Here is a 20,594-nt window from a genome sequence, read left to right as displayed (position 1 = left end):
GCAAAATTTGACTCGTCATCTGTCTCGAGATATGACGACATGCTCGAAATATGTCGATTTACAACAACTTCGCAATTTCATTGTTTTCCAGCAAGACGGCAGCACGGCAAGCATTACAAGCATTTTTCTACATTATTCTTGTTTAAAAATAAACATCGGGAGTCGGACCGCCTCACCATGTCGTGCCACGGCAAAATCGCGTCATATCATGACAATTTTTTTTTTTTCACATTTTGTTTCCCAAGAAGAACCATAACAAAGATCTACAGTATTTGAAATATTTCATTAGACAGGCTAATGTCGTAGCTCTCAGCTACGGTAAATGTACGTAAAATGCGTAGCTGATTACAGCTACATACCCTACGTAATAATATGACTTTTTTTTTTTTCCTCATAGCAATAGTATGACTTACATCTCGTAATCTTCCTTTTTCCTTTTATTTGGCCCTAATATGTACTACATTAACACAACAATAATTGTTCTTCTGTTAATGGACCAATGGCGTAGGTTTGCACAGGGACGTTAGGGACATAACACTTGGAACTTTTCAGGATGCTCAAATTGTCCCCACCAACTTTTAAGCATCTTCACATATTTTGTAAGGATAGAATTGACCCTACCATTATTAAGTGAATTACTTTCATTATGTTCATACTTACACTGACAACATTTCTCCCCTCACATGCATGTTTGATTGGCTGATGACTAGTTAAATTCTCTTGTTTTCAGTGTAAATCTACTAGAAATAAGCAAAATTATCTGGCAGTGCTTCAAGTAAATTTTACTCAGATTTCTTGAAATAAGAAAAATAGCTATCTGAAATGAATCTTAACACACTTTTTTTTAAGCAAAAAGTGAGTATATTTAATCTAAACAAAAAAAAAAAGAAGCTTTTTTTTCTGTCAGAAATGTTCTTAATTCAAGAAGTGATATCGTTCAAAACATTATTTGACAGCATTTCCCCCCTTTATTTAGGTGAAAAATGACCAACCTTTAGATGTATGGTTTAATAAGAACAAATGGAATATTTCCCTCAAGTAAATTGAATAATCTGACCCATTAAATTATTAACTAGTCTTTAACACTCAAAACAAGATGGAGAAAATTATTTGAATAGATTTAAGAAAAGTCATCAAATTAAAACGTTATAAATTTGCAGTGTGAAAGTTAGTAAAAGTCAATACAGATTTATTATTGCATTGATCATTTAGCCTATCAATTAATTAGGTTCATATTGGTGAGAAATGTAGGCCTAACCCCCGTTCACCTAATTTTATTAATGTCCCGTCCCCAGCAAAAAGTGTACATGCAGCTCATGCTGTTATATCAACCCTACCAATATTGAGACCAAACCTGCGCCCTTGTAATGGACCCATTTCAAGGAGTAGGGGGACATTCTAATTTCCGTGTAAAGAGTTTTACTAGTTTCGATGAGAAGGGGAATAGTTTTTTGTTGTTGTTGTTGTACGTGAACTACATTTCTACACAAACGCACATCGAGGTACCAATTAGCTCTGCAAGGAGAAGTATGAGAGTCATTTTTCGAGTGTCCCGGAGCTCGTGAAACTTGGATAAAAAAAGCGCATTTATCAAGGTTTCTTGAGCCGTGATTGCGTATATCCGTCTGCCGAAACCCCCTGATAGCACAGATATAAGTACGCCTGCTCCTCTGCTATTGAATGTGTTGTTGACATTAGCACGGCAGGGCTCTGCCCGACCCTCGGCGCAATTTCATTCAAACTTGCCGTTCCTTCCAAGACGGCCGTCCACCGCTCACTTTTGCCGAAGAGTCCTATCCAAAATACTGGGGAAGATGGGGGGAAGAAGAAGAGGAGTCTGTATCGGCTTACCCACTTCATAATGGCACCAATAATAAAGAAAAACCATAACAAAATAACAGCGAGCTTCCGTTATCTTGGCCATTCTCCTTCTCGCTTCCCTCTACGTCACCGCTCCCCGTCCGATCGCCTCTTAAGGGGGCCTCGCATAATTAAGGACGTTACAATACACAATCAATAGTTTGCCGCTGAACCCTTCACACTAGGCTGCCGCTAGTTTGAAACGGCCTTAAAAAAAAAAAAAAAAAAACAAAAAAAAAACATCTCTTTTGCTTGGCAAAGTTCATGTTCTGTGCTAGTTATTTCTTCTGTTACTAATCCAGTTGTTTCATTATTTGCTAGTTATGCTATTTAGTTTGTTGTCATGTCATGTTATGTTGTCATATTTTATTTTAGTTTTGAAACCATGAGTTTGAATGACCTTTAACTACCTGCTATTTATTATTCCGCACAGTGTGGAAGTCTGATCTTCTGCTTACCAATTATAAATGGGAATTGATTCCCTCAGCCTCATGAGCGTTACAAAATTGCTGGTTGCTACTCATGGTAAAGTTGCTGGTTCAGTAAAGCAGTGATGAAATGTAAGAACTAAAAGTACTTCATTACTGTACTTAAGTACATTTTAGTGTATCTGAACTTTACTTGAGTACAAATATGAAGTGGTACTTTTTATTTTACTTCACGATAACAGGGTGTTCCAAAATGTTTGACCCTATTTCGTAGGCCAATAATTTTGACAATTTTCGTTGGCATGCCCTCAAATTTTCACAGCTTGTGTAGAAACATTTCAAGTTTGTGTGTGTAACGTCTGGCATTTCTATCTTTTCAGGTTAAGAAATGCCGTTCACTTTAAAAGAAAAGGCATTTTGCGAGTTAGAGTATGCTCGGACTCAGTCACCAAAGACAGTTCAGCATGCCTTCACAAATTTTGCCAAGAAAGCACCAACTAAACAACAAAACAGATAATTACAGCTGCGCTGGAAACGGTTACCAAAGACATGCTACAGCGAGTTTGGCACAAGCTCGAATACCGACTCGACGTGTGCAGAGTCACATGCGGCGCTCATATTGAAGATTTATGAAAATCTGTCAAAGAACCAACAATTATTTGTACTTTTCTTTATAAATTTAACCAATAAAACTTATGACCTTCAATATAAAGTGTATTTAGTTTAATTAAGATCCATCTAGAAGATCTGGGATATGGGCATTTAGAATGGGGTCAACCATTTTGGAACACCCTGTGTTTTACAGCAGGTATCTGTACTTTTTACTCCACTACTTTTCAAATTGTCACTTGTGTTCCACATTGAATTTTGTTTGTTTTCTTTTTTTCTCACTGTGAATTTATAATTTCTTTTTCATACCTCCGTTGCAATCGATAAATCCCGTGCAACTATACCGTAACTGAGCACTAGAGGCAGCAACACGAGTACGAGCAATATTAGGCAGATTAAAAAGATATTGAGCAAGAAAAAACACAACTTTCTTGTACAGTAGGTGGCGGTATGCAACTGATAGTTGCTTGCAATGTGCCATTTAGGTTTTGAACTTGTTAAGCTTCTGTTTACAGTGCACTCAATTTTACTGCTTATTTTTTCCATTCTGCAGTTTTAAATGAAACTGAGAGTCAATGAATTTATTGGTTCTTTCTTTGAATATTGACTCAGATCACTGTATGTATGTATGTGTGTATGTATACGTATATTACAATTTCACATCGGGAGAAAATACTTTTACTTTTTGTGAATTTTAAAGCAAGTAGTTTTTTACGTTTACCTGTAAATTTTTTTCTTAGATACTTGTAATTTTACTTAAGTATTTTTTACTTACTTTACTTAAGTAAAAAAAAAAAGTAAGTACCAATACTGCAGTAAAGTGATTTGACTTAAATATTTATGCGCTATACTGCTCAATTCATGTGGTAGTGCATCTAGTGTATATATTGCGATCCATTTTTTATTTTTATTTTTAAATAAATGTGTATCTTGACGTTTTGTATCGCGATATATCGCTAAATGATATTTTGTCCCAAACCAAGTGTTGACGACAAAAGTACTGGAGTCGTTCAACATGTGGAGTTAATGCTGGGGCATGGCCCCTTGGTGTTTAATGCTTAGCTTAAGGGTCCTTGAGCTCGATAAGGAACCAAACCGCCAAGACAATTACCAAATTAATGGTATGGCAGCCTTTCAACAAGTCCCCTAAAATAGACTAGGACAAAAGGGATATATCCTTCACTTGTCCTTTCATGTCCATATAATTTCTGCTCCACCCCAAGGACCCCACAACAGTACAATTTGAGTGGACAAACGTCTGATGCTGACTGTAGAGGCCATGTCACCAGACGCATGGCTTAAGGGCTCTTCCCTACACAGTTGACTTGTGTTTCTCTATATTCGATTAAAGAAACAAACAAAACACAAAGCAGTGAACACACAAGGAGGCATGAACGCACACACAAGGGTCTGTATAACTTGCACTTTCAACACACAATGCATACAGCCAATAAAGATTGCAACTACCCAACTGACCAGGTCGTTATGTGTGCAGATTTATCATCGGCCATTAAATTGCGTTTGATTTTATCCTTGGATGGTCCTTTCATGTTGGTTTCTTCAATGCAAGCCCTACCTGCTCTTTTATGACCACTTTCTTTAACCTTCTACACCTTCCAGCCCGACACATAAAACAACAGCAGCTCTGATCTCCCTTTCACCTTTGCCCACACATCCCTTCAGCCCCCCGCCCCCACACACACATACACACTTTGTGTCATATTCAATTACACTGGAAAACTCTGGTGAACTCTACTCTTCAGCCTTTAATTGCCATGAAACATTTCATTCATTTATTCATCTTCTAAGCTGCTTATCCTCACAATGATCGCGGGGGTGCTAGAGCATTTCCCCAGCACCTGGGTTACACCCTGAATTGGTTGCCAGTTAATCGCAGAGCACAAGACGACAAACAAACACTCAAGCAGACACTCATACCTAGAGACAATTTGGAGTGTTCAATCCTCCTACCATGCATATTTTTGGGATGTGGGAGGAAACCGGAGTACCTGGAGAAAAACCCACGCAAGTACAGGGAGATAATGCAAACTAGCCTGGTACTCCAGACTCACTGCTGTTCCAGCTATTGAGTCTGGCCACCATTGAGCGGATAAAATTTCCAGGGTGGAGCAAGCCACAGCAATCAGACAGCGGAGTGGACCAATCAGCGACGGGCAGGACGAGGGACTTGCGCGCGGAAGTAAACGTTACGAGGAGAGTGGAGTTTATTCAACATGGCTAGCGCGAGACAGACTGTTGTCAATGACTTGTGTCGATGTGTTTTTGGTAATTTAAAACTGATTTTACCGTGGATTGGAACATATTCTCGGCTTTCCTGTTCGCCATCTGTGTTGTTGTGGAGACAACTTCCGACGCGGAAGGGTGACGTTGCTCGTTAAGAATACGTCACGCAAATAAACAAATCTGATTTGTCGACTGATTTTGTACTTGCTCGAGAGGCCGTTAATGGGCTGGGTCCCAGACTATACTCTCAGTGTTTGAAAAACACAGGGAGAACAGTCTGGCCGTGCCAGGCAAAATGCAAACTCCACACATGGAGGCCGGAGCCCAAGATTGAACCTTGGATCTCAGAACCATTAGGTGGACGTGCTAACCACTTGTCCACTGTACCACTCATTTATCATTTATTAGCATTAATGGGTATTTTTTGGGTGAAGCAGCAAAATCTTAATTCTTGAACTATTCCTGTATATCAACTTTGGTGATTTGGTGGTGAGGTGCATTTCGGCCCATGCATGGGTAGTTTGGAAATTAATCAAGCAAGCAGTATACAATAGTTATTAAATGCATACATGTGCATTTGCTGTGGTTTGGAACAATACGTTTATAGCACGACCACTTCCTCTTTTTGTCACATTCTTTTCCCGCAACTTCCACACCCCCGCTGCCAGTCGTCGTTTAATCCAGCCTGGAGCGACTTCGCTCGGCTTCGCAAAAACTTGGCCCACTTGCCTGGCTCTTGCTAAATTCCACTAGTTGCACATGAAAACACTGAATCTTATTTTAAGGAGCAGGAGAGATTTTAATAGCTTTGTTAAGAGTTTTACTAGTTTTGGTGAGAACGAAATAGTTTGTTGTTGTTGTTGTTGTTGTTGTGAACTACAGTTCCACAGAAACGTATATCGAGATCTCATTTAGCTTTAGCATTTAGCATCTGTTTTTCGAGTGTCTCAAACTTCCAAGAAAGGGCATTTATATAGGTTTCTTAGGCCATGACGTATGTGTTTACGTCCACAGAACAGAATGCTACGACGATGCCAGTCCTAGCTGCCGCCAGGAACATAGCCTCCCATGGGCTGGGGCGGATCTAGAAAAATATTCATGAGGTAGTGAGGGGGGGGGCAGAAACATTTTGAGGGGTGGCAAATAGTGATGCAATATAATACATTTTTCATCTGATACCGATAACCAATAATTTCCTCCTCCTTTCAGCCGATAACCAATAATGTCGAGACGATAATTCTATTAAAATGTTTAAAAAGTATACACAAAAGCAAATGTTACTGCGCAAAACTAGAATTTATTGCTACTTTTTCCACATCAAATGTGAACAAGTAGTAGACCAACATCTAAACAATGACAGATTGTATTGTGAAGTTGCACAAAAATGCCTTTAAGTAAGCTATTCTTAACATAAATAACATTACTGTGAGGCAAAAACACACTTCCTTAAAACTAGTTAAATTCCCTTGTTTTCAATGTAAATCTATTGGAAATGAGTGAAATTATCTGCCAGTGCTTCAAGTAAATTTCACTCACTTAAGATTTTTTCAAATAAGAAAAATAGGTAGCTGCAAATAAGCTTAAAGTGCTTGTGAAAGGATTAAAAAAAAGTCTTAAAAAGCATTATTATGTGAATTAGAATCATATTTTGAGACAATTCGACTATATACAACAATTTGGCAAAGCACAGAGACGAGAAATTAGTGTTTTAATCTACTGTCTAGCCACGCCTGTCATTATAGCGCTCTAGCGTCCCCAGCTGGAGGATGAAGTTGGCAGGGTCACGAATTCAGCTGATTTAAAATTCAGCTCATTGAGAGGGAAGATTCAGAACGAAGAAAATATGACACAGAGCAGCAAAATGTCATCTTTGTGCCAATATTTTTACAGTATATTCTTTTCATTGAAGTACAGTATTTTGCCTAGTACAGAATGCTGCAGCCAGAGTCCTAACAAATAAAAGGAAACTGGGCCACATTACACCGGTTTTTAAATCGTTACACTGGCTTCCAGTGAGTCAAAGGATAGACTATAAAACACTACTGCTCGTCTACAAAACACTTAATGGCTTTGGACCAAAATACATGCTTTATTTGTTAGTTTCCTATGGAACATCTAGAACCCTAAGGTCATCCGGAACCGGTCTTCTGTATGTTCCAAGAACAAGAACCAAGCAGGCTGAGGCAGCATTTGGTTATTATGCTCCTCACCTGTGGAACAAGTTACCTGAAGGTCTGAAGTATGCTCAAAACTGTTAGCTCCTTTAAATCAGGGCTAAAAACTCTTTTGTTTAGCACTGCATATCCATAACTGTCAATATATTTCAATCTATGTGCTTTCTATTCCTCTTGTGCTTTATCTCCATTGCTGATTTCAAGTATTATCAGTCGTAGTAGTATGTAGTAGTATCATTATTACTATTATTATTCTATTTATGATTAAATGCAATTTTTATGTATCATTTTATTTCCTGTTTTGATTGTATTTGTTTTTACGTTCTATTGATTTATGATGATGATGATGTGATTTTTATGATCTTCATGTAATGTAAAGCACTTTGAATTGCCTTGTGTTGAATTGTGCTATATAAATAAATTTGCCATCAATCTAGTCATTTTGTTTTTGAAATTTTACCTCCACAAATGTAAATGTAGCAAGCTGTTACCTTCTTTTTCTCACTTTCACAACGAGACTGTGTGCTTCATAAATCTGTTAAAAAAAAAATCTAAGAATCAGAAAGTGGAAAAAACAAGATTTGTGAAAAACTAAAACTTTTTTGTCAATAATTGATTACAGTAGTATTGTTTTTATCTCCGATGTGCAACGTTCGAAATGTTTGTACCCCCTGGCGGGTTTGTTTTGTTTTTGGTTTGTATTGTTGATTGTTCATCTGTCTGTTTATTCTGTTGAGAAAAAAAAGCCTGTTGTGTGACATGTCACTCATGCGACAGAAGCTTCAGAGGGAGGAGGGGTTGTAGAATTGGACAAAACTGCGTCGATTGTGCACATTTGGAGGCTAAATCAAGTATATAATTATCGAATAGCATTATCGGTTGAATTTTTTCAATCTGGATTATCTGCGAGTCTTAATTGCCATTATCGGCCGATAATTATCTGTAACTTATATTATCGTGCATCTTCAGTGGCAAATATTTCATGACTGTAAGCTGATCGACGCCAGACGGACAGACGACATCGCTGCTGCTGATTGGCGATGACGAAAAGGCACCAAGCTTCATAAACCTGCTGCTGTCAACGCTCTGAGAGGTCACATTTGACAGCATTCGTGCCGCGGTCGTCCTCGCCAGCTTTTTCCTCGCCATTCACTCTCGTGTAGGTCTTTTGTGTTTATTCGTTACTGGATCGTTTTTGTTCACCACTGTAAATAAGAGCACTGAAGCAGTAAGGGTAAACTGCCATTTCTGTTCAACCCGTTTTCTTCTGTTTTGTTAAGAGTAGGAAGCTAGGGTAGTGGCTGTCGTTTTGTTCTTTCCTTTTTACGATTAAGGTTTAGCTAGCGGGTGGGGTTTAAGTGTAGTTCTTTTGTTGTTGTTGTTGTTTTGGCCTGGGCTTACCCTGAAACCACGCTTCTTTTGTCATTTTGTATAATTCATTGCGAGTTTGATTATTGTGAATAAATTTGTGTCCACTTGTAAACTTGTGTGGCTTGTTTTATGCTACGCCCTTTGCGAGCCGTCATTGGGACGTAACAGAAATTATAACCATTTTGCATTTTTGATGGAATTATATTCTCGAACCTCCGGGGATGTAGAAACAATGCCAAGGCAAAAGGCATTAATTGGAAAATAATGAAATAAAATAATTTTTTTTTTTTTTAAAAAGTGTATTTTTCGATCTTTCGGTTTTGTTTTTTCGGCCACCTGTTTCCAATATTCGGTTTCGGACAAGAATTTTGCTTTCGGTACATCCCTAGTTTAATGTGTATATGTACTTTTTTTAAATTAATCCTTAAATTCACTTTATTACTCTTTAATCTAACAAGAAACAGCATTTACTAGGTAAACGCCAAAAGAGGGCTGACTTTAAAAGAAAATTATTTACAGTCACTGCACTGCACAAGTAATTCATCTCCGATAGATGAATCTCCAACAAGTACTGTAGAGAATAACCAATGTAAGTATTGTGTTCAGAGGCCACATTGTCTTGTCCTCGGTTATCTCGTGTTGCCTCACTTGGGTTTCTTATCATCGTCTCCTGCTTCTCTTCCTCATCTCTCGCTGCCTGTTTCCTCAGTTGTGTTATCTATTTTCGCCATTTTCCTGAGGCCATTTTCTTTTGTCCCCCACCCGGTGCTCTTTCTTGTCAACGCTCTCTCTCGCTTGCTCTGTCTTCCTCCGGTTGATCAAGAACTAGTTTCATTTCCACTCCTTCATCCACCATTTTTTTTTTTGGGGGGGGGGGGGGGGTGATCATAATCTCCTTTCCAATCTCGGCCTTATATTACTCTACGAGGCGCCAGTGGAAGCGATTCTGGACATAATGAAGGAATCACAAACACACAGAAGGGACAGCAAAAGATGGACAGCCGCAAATATATGCATACGCACAAACACGGCAGCAGATGGGCTCCATTATTGACTGTGTTCCGGCAACTTCGGCTTTAGGAGGAGCTCTTTTTATGAGTCAATTAGCCAGCAAATTGAGGGCTTAGTTGAATGACACATTAGTAATGAGCAAGGCTTTCAGATGATTGGTTACCCTTCTAAAATCACCGAGACCTAATCAGTTTTAATCATCAACAAACTGTATGACATCATCGACAAACGCCTTATCGTCATCTCAATGGTATCTTTTGAACTAGTTTTCAGTGGGCCAACTTCAAATGAAAAACGCTGAACTCAAGAAATATACAGGTATTCCCCGGTTTACGACATACCCGACTTAGGCGATTTACTATATGAGATCATAGTGTCGTCCGCTACTTCTGTCTCCAGTTTTTTTTTAATAATGTTGACTTTTGTTTTAATGATGCATGCTTTTATTTTGGTGCAGGAAGCATAGTGCACATAGTACTTCCACACGCAAGTAAGAGCTCATGTACACACAAGAACGTATTTTCGCACACGAAGAAGAGCGCATTTGTCCCCACAAAGAAGTTGCGCCATATTCGCCAAAAACATTCCCATTCATTTGTATTGGCCAAAATTTCCCCTTTATTTTAAATGGCAAAAAAACATGGGTGGTTGTGATTTTTGCCCAAAAACTTCACATTATAGCCCATTGACATTCAACTGACGCTGAAGTAAGCTGATGACATTGACAGCCATGCACGTCCATGCCATTGACAGCCATTTATGTCTTTGCCAATGACGGTCATGTATGCCAATGCCATTGACAGCCATGTATGTCGATTCTTTTGATGCCAATGTACTTAGATTCCGATGACAGCCATGTACATCCATGCCAATGACACCAATTTACGTCCATGCCATTGAAAGCCATATACGTCCTTGCCATTGACGGTGATGTACGTCCATGCCATTGATGGCCATATAAGTCGATTCTGTTGATGCCAGTGTACTTGGATTCCATTAACGCATATGTAAGTTGACGCCATTGACGGTCATGTACGTCAAAATATCAACAGAAAATGATCTGATTTCAACAAGAAGTGACCCAGAAATGCCACCAATTGGTAACGGAAATGGGTACAAAAATTATAAATACATATCTAAATAAAGATAGCTCTTTTGCATCCAATGCAATTTGGTATCCAGGGAAATCATTCCACAGAGTTGCGTTGCGTTGGTGCATTATTTCTTGATCTGAGAAAAGCATTTGACACCATAAATAATGAAATTCTTCTGTCTAAATTAGCCCATTTTAATTTTTCTTTGGATGCAATTCAGTGGATAAAATCTTATTTGGGATTCAGGAGTGTGTCTCCATTAAGAGTGTTAAATCAACATTTCTTGAGGTCCATGTTGGCCTCCCTCAGGGGTCAATACTTGGCCAACTGTTATTTTCTTTGTATATTATTGACTTGCCAAATTCATGTGTTAACGTTGAATTTCAAATGCAGCTGATGACGCTGTCATCTTCACTAGTGCAAAAAAGACCCAAGACACAGCTTCTGGTCTTACATTAGCTATGGTTCCTATAAATGCAACAAATCTTGCCTTCTACTAAACACAACAAAAAATGTTTGTGTGATCTTTACAAAGAAACCTTTGAACATCAAACATTCAAGTGCATTTTCGAGAGGACAGGAACTACAAATTGTCTCTGAATTCAAGTACCTTGGAGTGAGACTCGATTCCACACTGTCTTTTAAAAGCCATATTAAAAGAATATGTAATATCTTGAAATTCAACCTGAACAAGTTTAAACAAATAAGATCTTTGGGGCTGCTAGAATGTTTCTACACTCAATGATTTGATCACACATTGAATATTGCATTTCTTGTTGGCAACTGGCAGGTGTAAAAACATGCAGTAACATAGAATCACTCTACAAGAAATCGTTAAAGGTCTTTTCCAGAAAACCAATGTCATTCCATGTTTGCAACATTTTTAAAAAGTACTATTTATTGAGCCTTGAGAATTGAAAAAATTTTAAAACGGCTTGTCTAATCTACAAGGTGTAACATGGACTCGCCCCACTTCCCATGTCGGACTTTAAAAATTAAAAAAAAGGGCCCACAGTAGTCTCAGGACCAGGGCCTCCTCTAGAGGGGACTGTAATGTCCCAATCAGAAAAACAACAATTCTCTCGCTGTAAAGGTCAGTAAAATCTGGAACAGTTTACCAGTTGCCATCAGGGAGTGTCCCACAATACGAATCTTCAAAACTCAGCTCAAGCAGTGGTTGAAAGTAAACCAGCCATCACTGAATTTCAAGTTCTTAGTAATCTTTTGTACTGTACTGTTTTATTGTATTCTTTTGTCCTTTGTCTTTTTGTCTTTGTGTTACCTGCCTAGGGATTACGTATGTAAATGAGCATTTTTTTGCTACAATCTGGCATATTTACATCTTTTAGATGTTCATCAATGTGCACTGTCCCTATTAAATAGATAGATAGATAGATAGATAGATAAATAAATAAATAAAAATAAAATAAAAAATAAAAATAAAATAAATAAATAAATAAATAAATACATCAATAGGAAGTGACCTGCTATCAACAGGAAGTAATCCTAAAATGTCCCAAAATCAAAAGGAAGTGATGATATCAACAGGAAGTGACCCTGAAGTGTCCCCAAATCAACAGGAAGTGACTTGATATTAACAGGAAGTGACCTGAATCAGCAGGACGTGACCCCAAGGGGTTTACCTGTGAAAGCAAAGCTACCATCGCAATTTCTCCAGAAATTACATTTTCTAATTTACTGCTTAAAATAGGTCTGTCAAGTTTCTTTTCAGCTTATTGAGAGCCTAACTATTTCTTATTTTAAGAAATCTAGGTGAGTAAAATTTACTTGAAGCACTTGCAGATAATTTCACATATTTCTAGTGTTTTTGCAGTGTATAGGGCTGATGTAGAATGACAGAATGTTGTAGAAAAAAGTAGTTTTGTTATGTAATGAAACAAATTTAAGGGTGTTAGTTACAACACTGTACATAATATATTACATTTTAAGACATTGCATATGATGAATAAAAGCGGATACATTTACAGTACCCTGCACTAACCTTTTAAACAATGATATTGTAATAAATAATACTGTATTTGTGTGCAATAAAGTTGATCTTAAAAGAAAACAAGACATTTAAATCCTGCACATCGTGGACAAAAATGAGGAAAAATAATCGAACATATGAATAAATTATAAAGTATTTTAAGATAGGGTGTTTCTTTTGAATCACACTGTATGTATATGTATCTGGCGGAAAACACAGACAAGACTGCAAAAGCAGTTTCTGCTCTTGCACTCCTTTTTAAAAGAAACTCCTGTATTTTATGCCAAAACAACTGTTGTGTTTGATAGAACATTATGTCTATATGCTGCCATAGTAGATTCATGGCGCATTAAGCCTCCAAACGATTTTTAATGTGTCCGTTTTACCCTGAAAACTCCCGTTTACCGACGTCGCGCAACTGCTTTTGTTACTACCCAGCCATAAAACGAAGGTAATTCATTATATTTATTATTCAAAATGTCTGGCATTTTTAGCTAAGAATCATTAATTGATGTCTACTACTTCGTTTAAAAAAACAAATGACTTTAAAAAATGATTCACTCACATATTTCAAACTTTTAAACAAATGACGTCACAGTGAAAAAAAAAAAATGGCGTCTGTAAAATAGTCACAGATATCTACCTCATAACTATCGCTTAATTGCATTTTATTTGTTACTGTCGCATTTTCCCCGATATGTTAGATGATAAATAATCGATCCAAACAAAGAAAAATAGGAAAAAACAAAACAAAACAAAAAAAACGTTTAAAAGGGTAAATATATGAAAAAGAAAATCTAGATCCTCCTTGATGTCTGCGATATCTGCATCGCAATCCTTGTTATATAACCTTTTTTCACCCATAAAATCCCCCCAAAATCCAGCTGTGGCCATTCATTCACAGCTGTGTCTTGACACTCATCGACACATGCTACATGGAGTTTTTGGATCGAAACAAGGTAAGTATGCGATAATATCTAGTTAAAGTCATGGCGTCTGTAATTCTGCTCTCGCGTGCTTTTACCTTCAGATAGGGTTTTGCTGTTTAATTTTTTTTTTTTTTTTAAATGCCCTCCTGTTCAAAACATTTCTTCCCCCAGAAACTTGAGATTTTAAGCTTTCCAATGATGTATCACACATGCATATCAGACAATTTTGAAAGTTGGCCAAAATGGGGGTCTCAGAGCGGAACTTCAAATCACCTGAGTGTTTTCCGCCATATACAGAATGTCTTTATTCCTATAATAATGACCCTTTTGTATTATTACTTCCACTAATTCTCATACCAATTAGCTCAAAGCTAAGGTAGGGATATTTTTGTTTTTATTGGTCACTGGTCCCCATTTATTGTGTCCCCCACCCAGATATGATTCCTGCAACCCCAGGGTTTGTATAGAGATGGGAGTTATTCACCATTTATTATGGCTGTCAATTTGAAAGCTTAACAACAAAAAGGAGTGTAAAAACCTCTCCTATTTCAAAACTTTATAAATGCAAGTGATTTACGGTTTACAATGCTTCAGGGGGCCGTAAGTGCAGCTCTGCTATATGAACTATAGCTTTGGTGGGCAGTGAGCACAGAGTAACACACTTGTAAAGACACTGTGTGTGGGATTGGAGCAATGGGAGACTGAAGGCATGGGCAAGCTTACCGTCATCTCCTGATCCCGAACCCGCATCTGTAGGTGAAGATAAATACAGATTGTTAAACAGACCAACAATGTATTATTCAGGCAAATTAAGAAAGTTTTGGTCATTGTTAATAGAAGTAATTTACGAAAGGGAATGAACATTTCAGAACAGGATTATTGTGACTACAATAGTGCTGCAACGATTAATCGATTAACTCGAGTATTCAATTAGATAAAAAAGATTCAAATTAAATTATGCTGCTTTGAGTATTCATTAGTTAAAGTGGCGTTGTAATGGTTTGTTTTGAAAGTGTTTGCATTTAATTTTATTGATTTGAGTGGATACACTGCCCTCTAGTCTACTTCATATCCCGTGGCTGAATACAGCTGCTCTCTGTTAAGACCAACATAAGCTTTACAACAAGTTTTTGTTTGAGCTAATGTTTTTTAATGCATTCGTAATTTAGTTTAAAGGTATATTTGGCCTTTTTGTGGGAATACGTGTCTGGACCATTTGTTAAGAACATTGAAGAAATAAAAAATGTTTGCATATTATAGCATTTAAGCTAGCGGACTTTAACCAATTGTTCTTTTGTTGTACATAGATCCTCATTTATTTATTTATTTTATTTTAACACTGTTTGAGGCTCAGCTCAGGTATTTTACTTTTTTATGTTCCTTATCCGATTACTCGATTAGTCGAACTAACTACTTCATCGATTAATCGATTACTGAAATAATTGATAGCTGACGCCCTAGACTACAATGAAAACAAAACTTGCTCGTGGATATGCAATTCTCGTATTGGCTGAGACTAGCTATTAGCATTTACAGTAAAAGAGCACCCATGACATTCCCTATATGTTTGCTTTTATTGCCCACTTTGACCATCTGAAACCAGGGTTACCAGGTTGTCTTTCTAGCTTTGAAATGTTGATTTTACTCTCATTTCCTTCATGAGGGTGAACAATTTCACAATGATCCCTTAAATTACCATTCAGAAACACAAATGAAATTGACACAACACCAAAATATAACACCAACTGTGAAAATAAAAAACAATGAGGGTCTCTGTAAACCCATAACATTCATTGATTGAGGGCTATACAAATACAAATTGAATGAATGAATGAATGAATTTGTATGTTGTTATTAGCATTAGCAACTCTCTATTGTATAACATATGCGGGGGCAAGTAGTGGAGGGCCGTTACATTCTTAGGCCAGAGATGAATGATGTATCCAGTCAAAATGGCTGAAACCTGCTGTTTTTTCTGAATAAAGAACCTGTTTGGTTGGACACCTTGGCGTCTCGAGCTCCTTCCTGGCTAGGCCTACCTCGTGTGCTGTCACAATTGGGTCAAATTAAAGCCACACTAGGTAATTTTTCAACCTTTATAGAATATTTTCTTAACATTTGTGATAATATGTCTACTGACAACTTCCGTAATTTCCAGACTAAAATCCACAACTTTTTACCTTCATTTTGGGTCCTGGAGCAATGATGCCACCAATTTGTGCATTTTTCTGACAGCCGCCAAGGGTGCTCAAGCATGGAATGTGGGAGTGAGACACGTGAAATATATGTGCCGAGGAAGACGCCAGTTCTCTCTATTATCGGTGGTTTAACTTTGTGCATGTATAGAGGTGGCGGACCCTCATCTTTGTGCATGAGTAGATTGGCAGAACAGCATCATGGAAAATGCTATAAGAAATTAAAGTGACACTCCGAGTTGATTGGGAGGCTTGGATGATCAGCGGCGAGAGATCATTTGCCAAGACTGGCCGCATGCGAAGAGCAGCTTTTGCACGGGTCTGCCGGTGGATCCCGGCAGTGTGAAAGGTGTTTCGAGGGGCCAGTCTGCTGCATGACTAGGAGGACGGCACGGGCTCAGAAGTGAATAGATGAGAATGAGACTGAGTAGGTGCGTGGCAAAGTGTATCTAAGCTTATTCATTTCCGACACTGAGGGTGAAGACTTCCATGGTTTCAGTGCACAGGAGGAAGATGAAGATTGCTAACAAAGACTTTTATGTTTCTAATAACCAGCCCAGTTAGTGCTGTACTGCCGTGTTGCTGCTATGTAACTGTCGTGTCGCTGCCACGGCAGTGGTACTGGCGCTGTTTGGAAAGAAAAGTTAAGGTATGTTTTTAAAGTTATGAAAACTGTCTATTTCTTTGTAAATATCTCATGTTACTATGTGGACACACGCGGCCTATAGACAGGAGAGGTTTATGTACAGTGCCTTGCAAAAGTATTCGGCCCCCTTGAACCTTGCAACCTTTCGCCACATTTCAGGCTTCAAACCTAAAGATATAACATTTTAATTTTTTGTCAAGAATCAACAACAAGTGGGACACAATCGTGAAGTGGAACAAAATTTATTGGATAATTTAAACTTTTTTAACAAATAAAAAACTGAAAAGTGGGGCGTGCAATATTATTATTATGGCCCCTTGCGTTAATACTTTGTAGCGCCACTTTTTGCTCCAATTACAGCTGCAAGTCGCTTGGGGTAGTTTTCTATCAGTTTTGCACATCGAGAGACTGACATTCTTGCCCATTCTTCCTTGCAAAACAGCTCGAGCTCAATGAGGTTGGATGGAGAGTGTTTGTGAACAGCAGTCTTCAGCTCTTTCCACAGATTCTCGATTGGATTCAGGTCTGGACTTTGACTTGGCCATTCTAACACCTGGATACGTTTATTTTTTAACCATTCCATTGTAGATTTGGCTTTATGTTTTGGATCATTGTGCTGTTGGAAGATAAATCTCCGTCCCAGTCTCAGGTCTTGTGCAGATACCAACAGGTTTTCTTCCAGAATGTTCCTGTATTTGGCTGCATCCATCTTCCCGTCAATTTTGACCATCTTCCCTGTCCCTGCTGAAGAAAAGCAGGCCCAAACCATGATGCTGCCACCACCATGTTTGACAGTGGGGATGGTGTGTTCAGGGTGATTAGCTGTGTTGGTTTTACGCCAAACATATCGTTTTGCATTGTGACCAAAAAGTTCAATTTTGGTTTCATCTGACCAGAGCACCTTCTTCCACATGTTTGGTGTGTCTCCCAGGTGGCTTGCGGCAAACTTTAAACGAGACTTTTTATGGATATCTTTGAGAAATGGCTTTCTTCTTGCCACTCTTCCATAAAGGCCAGATTTGTGCAGTGTACGACTGATTGTTGTCCTATGGACAGACTCTCCCACCTCAGCTGTAGATCTCTGCAGTTCATCCAGAGTGATCATGGGCCTCTTGGCTGCATCTCTGATCAGTTTTCTCCTTGTTTGAGAAGAAAGTTTAGAAGGACGGCCGGGTCTTGGTAGATTTGCAGTGGTCTGATGCTCCTTCCATTTCAATATGATGGCTTGCACATTGCTCCTTGAGAGGTTTAAAGATTGGGAAATCTTTTTGTATCCAAATCCGGCTTTAAACTTCTCCACAACAGTATCTCGAATCTGCTTGGTGTGTTCCTTGGTTTTCATAATGCTCTCTGCACTTTAAACAGAACCCTGAGACTATAACAGAGCAGGTGCATTTATACGGAGACTTGATTACACACAGGTGGATTCTATTTATCATCATCGGTCATTTAGGACAACATTGGATCATTCAGAGATCCTCACTGAACTTCTGGAGTGAGTTTGCTGCACTGAAAGTAAAGGGGGCTGAATAATATTGCACGCCCCACTTTTCAGTTTTTTATGTGTTAAAAAGGTTTAAATTACCCAATAAATGTTGTTCCACTTCACGATTGTGTCCCACTTGTTGTTGATTCTTGAAAAAAAAAATAAATTTCATATCTTTATGTTTGAAGCCTGAAATGTGGCGAAAGGTTGCAAGATTCAAGGGGGCCGAATACTTTTGCAAGGCACTGTATGTACAAAATGGCTTTTCCTTTAAAAATGTACTGGGTGAGGCTTGTAATCAGGGGCGCCCAATAGTCCAGAAATTACGGTAGTTAAGTGACACCTCTTTTATATTTTGAGGCGGTCTGTATTGCTTTCACCGGCACTAACTAACTAACTAACAACACACAAAAAAAACTACAAATGTGCTGACGGCTTTACATCACTTCCTCCCCTTCCCCATTCATTATAAAGACGGAAGTCAATGCTCACGCTTTCGCGCAAATGCTGCTAAGATGGCAGAGCAACAAGAGACAAAAAGTTTTGTCACAGGAGGAAAAAAAAGAGAGGCTACCAGGATATACAGAATAAACATCGGGTCGGCTATCACTCGCTGGCAGGATGCCCCCCCCCCCGAACTTGAGCAATTTAAAAATTAAAGTTCTTTTTGCAAACTCAAACATTTTTATTCAAGCGTATGCTGTTGCTGCTGGAGGCTACAGAATGGGCTTAATATGGCCTAAAATCCTATTTTACTCTATAGTTGCTCCACAAAATTGAATTAATTCAAGGCAGCAATATTATACACATCTGAAAAGTCAAAATGAAACTTGGCACTCTGTAGTGCAGAAAAGTGCAAACAAACAAAAGTACCATTGTTGATATTGTGACTGTTCTTATAATACGGGTGTGTGGGTGGTTGGCATCTACACTTCATATATCTGAAGTTCTGAGTTCAAGGTATGTATCCCGCGCTAAGGCCTTCCTGTATGGAGTTTGCATGATCTCTGTTTTTTTTTTTTTTTTTTTTTACACGGTTATTTCAAATTCCTCTCACATCGCAAAAACTGCGTAGTAGGCTGATTAAAAACTCTAAATTGAGCCTAGGTTTGAGTGTGTCCATGGATGGTTAAATGGAACAGAAGATGAATGAATGAATTACATTACGGCATATCTTACTACACATTTTACTTTCTAGTCTTTTCGTGACCGATGTACGCGGTAACATGCCGATTAATTTATAGTTTTCGGATGTGTGCACTTGCTTGTACTATTTTCTGTCTGGTGGAACCCCTAGCAAAAAGTATGGAATCACCAGTCTCGGACGAGCACTCACTCAGACATTTTATCATGTAGAACAAAATCAGATAAGATCAGATAAGAGCTATATAAGATAAAAAGCTTGGAAAAAATAATGAATTAGTTCAAAAGTGCAACTCTTCAGCATTTAGAAACACTAAAAGAAATGAATAAAAAACATTGTGGTGGTCGGTAAGTTTTCCTTTTATAGAGCAAGTGCAGGGAAATATACAGTGGGGCAAATAAGTATTTAGTCAACCACAAATTGTGCAAGTTCTCCCACTTGAAAATATTAGAGAGGCCTGTAATTGTCAACATGGGTCAACCTCAAACATGAGAGACAGAATGTGAAAAAAAAAAAAAAAAAAAAAAACAGAAAATCACATTGTTTGATTTTTAAATAATGTATTTGCAAATCATGGTAGAAAATAAGTATTTGGTCAATACCAAAAGTTCATCTCAATACTTTGTTATGTACCCTTTGTTGGCAATAACAGAGGCCAAATGTTTTCTGTAACGCTTCACAAGCTTTTCACACACTGTTGCTGGTATTTTGGCCCATCGCTCCATGCAAATTTCCTCTAGAGCAGTGATGTTTTGGGGCTGTCGTTGGGCAAAACTGACTTTCAACTCCCTCCAGAGATTTTCTATGGGGTTGAGATATGGAGACTGGCAAGGCCACCCCAGGACCTTGAAATGCTTCTTACGAAGCCACTCCTTTGTTGCCCTGGCTGTGTGTTTGGGATCACTGTCATGCTGAAAGACCCAGCCACGTCTCATCTTCAATGCCCTTGCATTGGAAGGAGATTTTCACTCAAAATCTCTCAATACATGGCCCCATTCATTCTTTCCTTTACACAGATCTGTCGTCCTGGTCCCTTGGCAGAAAAACAGCCCCAAAGCATGATGTTTCCACCCCCATGCTTCACAGTGGGTATGGTGTTCTTCGGATGCAATTCAGTATTCTTTCTCCTCCGAACACGAGAACCTGTGTTTCTACCAAAAAGTTCTATTTTGGTTTCATCTGACCATAACACATTCTCCCAGTCCTCTTCTGGATCATCCAAAAGCTCTCTAGGGAACCGCAGACGGGCCTGGACGTGTACTTTCTTCAGCAGGGGGTCACGTCTGGCAGTGCAGGATTTGAGTCCCTGGCCGCGCATTGTGTTACTGATAGTAGCCTTTATTACTGTGGTCCCAGCTCTCTGTAGGTCATTCACTAGGTCCCCCGTGTGGTTCTGGGATTTTTGCTCACCGT

General features: G+C 38.5%; 1 protein-coding gene across 1 annotated transcript in view; it reads right to left on the bottom strand.

The window, feature by feature from the left end:
• Window positions 1-20,594, bottom strand: part of tmeff2a (transmembrane protein with EGF-like and two follistatin-like domains 2a) — a 315,395-nt gene that overhangs the window by 140,687 nt on the left and 154,114 nt on the right. Inside the window, exon 4 of the mRNA XM_057852648.1 lies at window positions 14,434-14,460. Within this exon, the coding sequence (XP_057708631.1) occupies window positions 14,434-14,460 (27 nt within the window). The remainder of the gene's footprint in view (window positions 1-14,433; window positions 14,461-20,594) is intronic.

This window comes from Corythoichthys intestinalis, chromosome 12 (genome assembly GCF_030265065.1).
Source record: "Corythoichthys intestinalis isolate RoL2023-P3 chromosome 12, ASM3026506v1, whole genome shotgun sequence".
Lineage (NCBI taxonomy): Eukaryota > Metazoa > Chordata > Actinopteri > Syngnathiformes > Syngnathidae > Corythoichthys > Corythoichthys intestinalis.
Note: the sequence above shows the minus strand (reverse complement) of the source record. Positions and strands in the feature narration are given on the sequence as shown.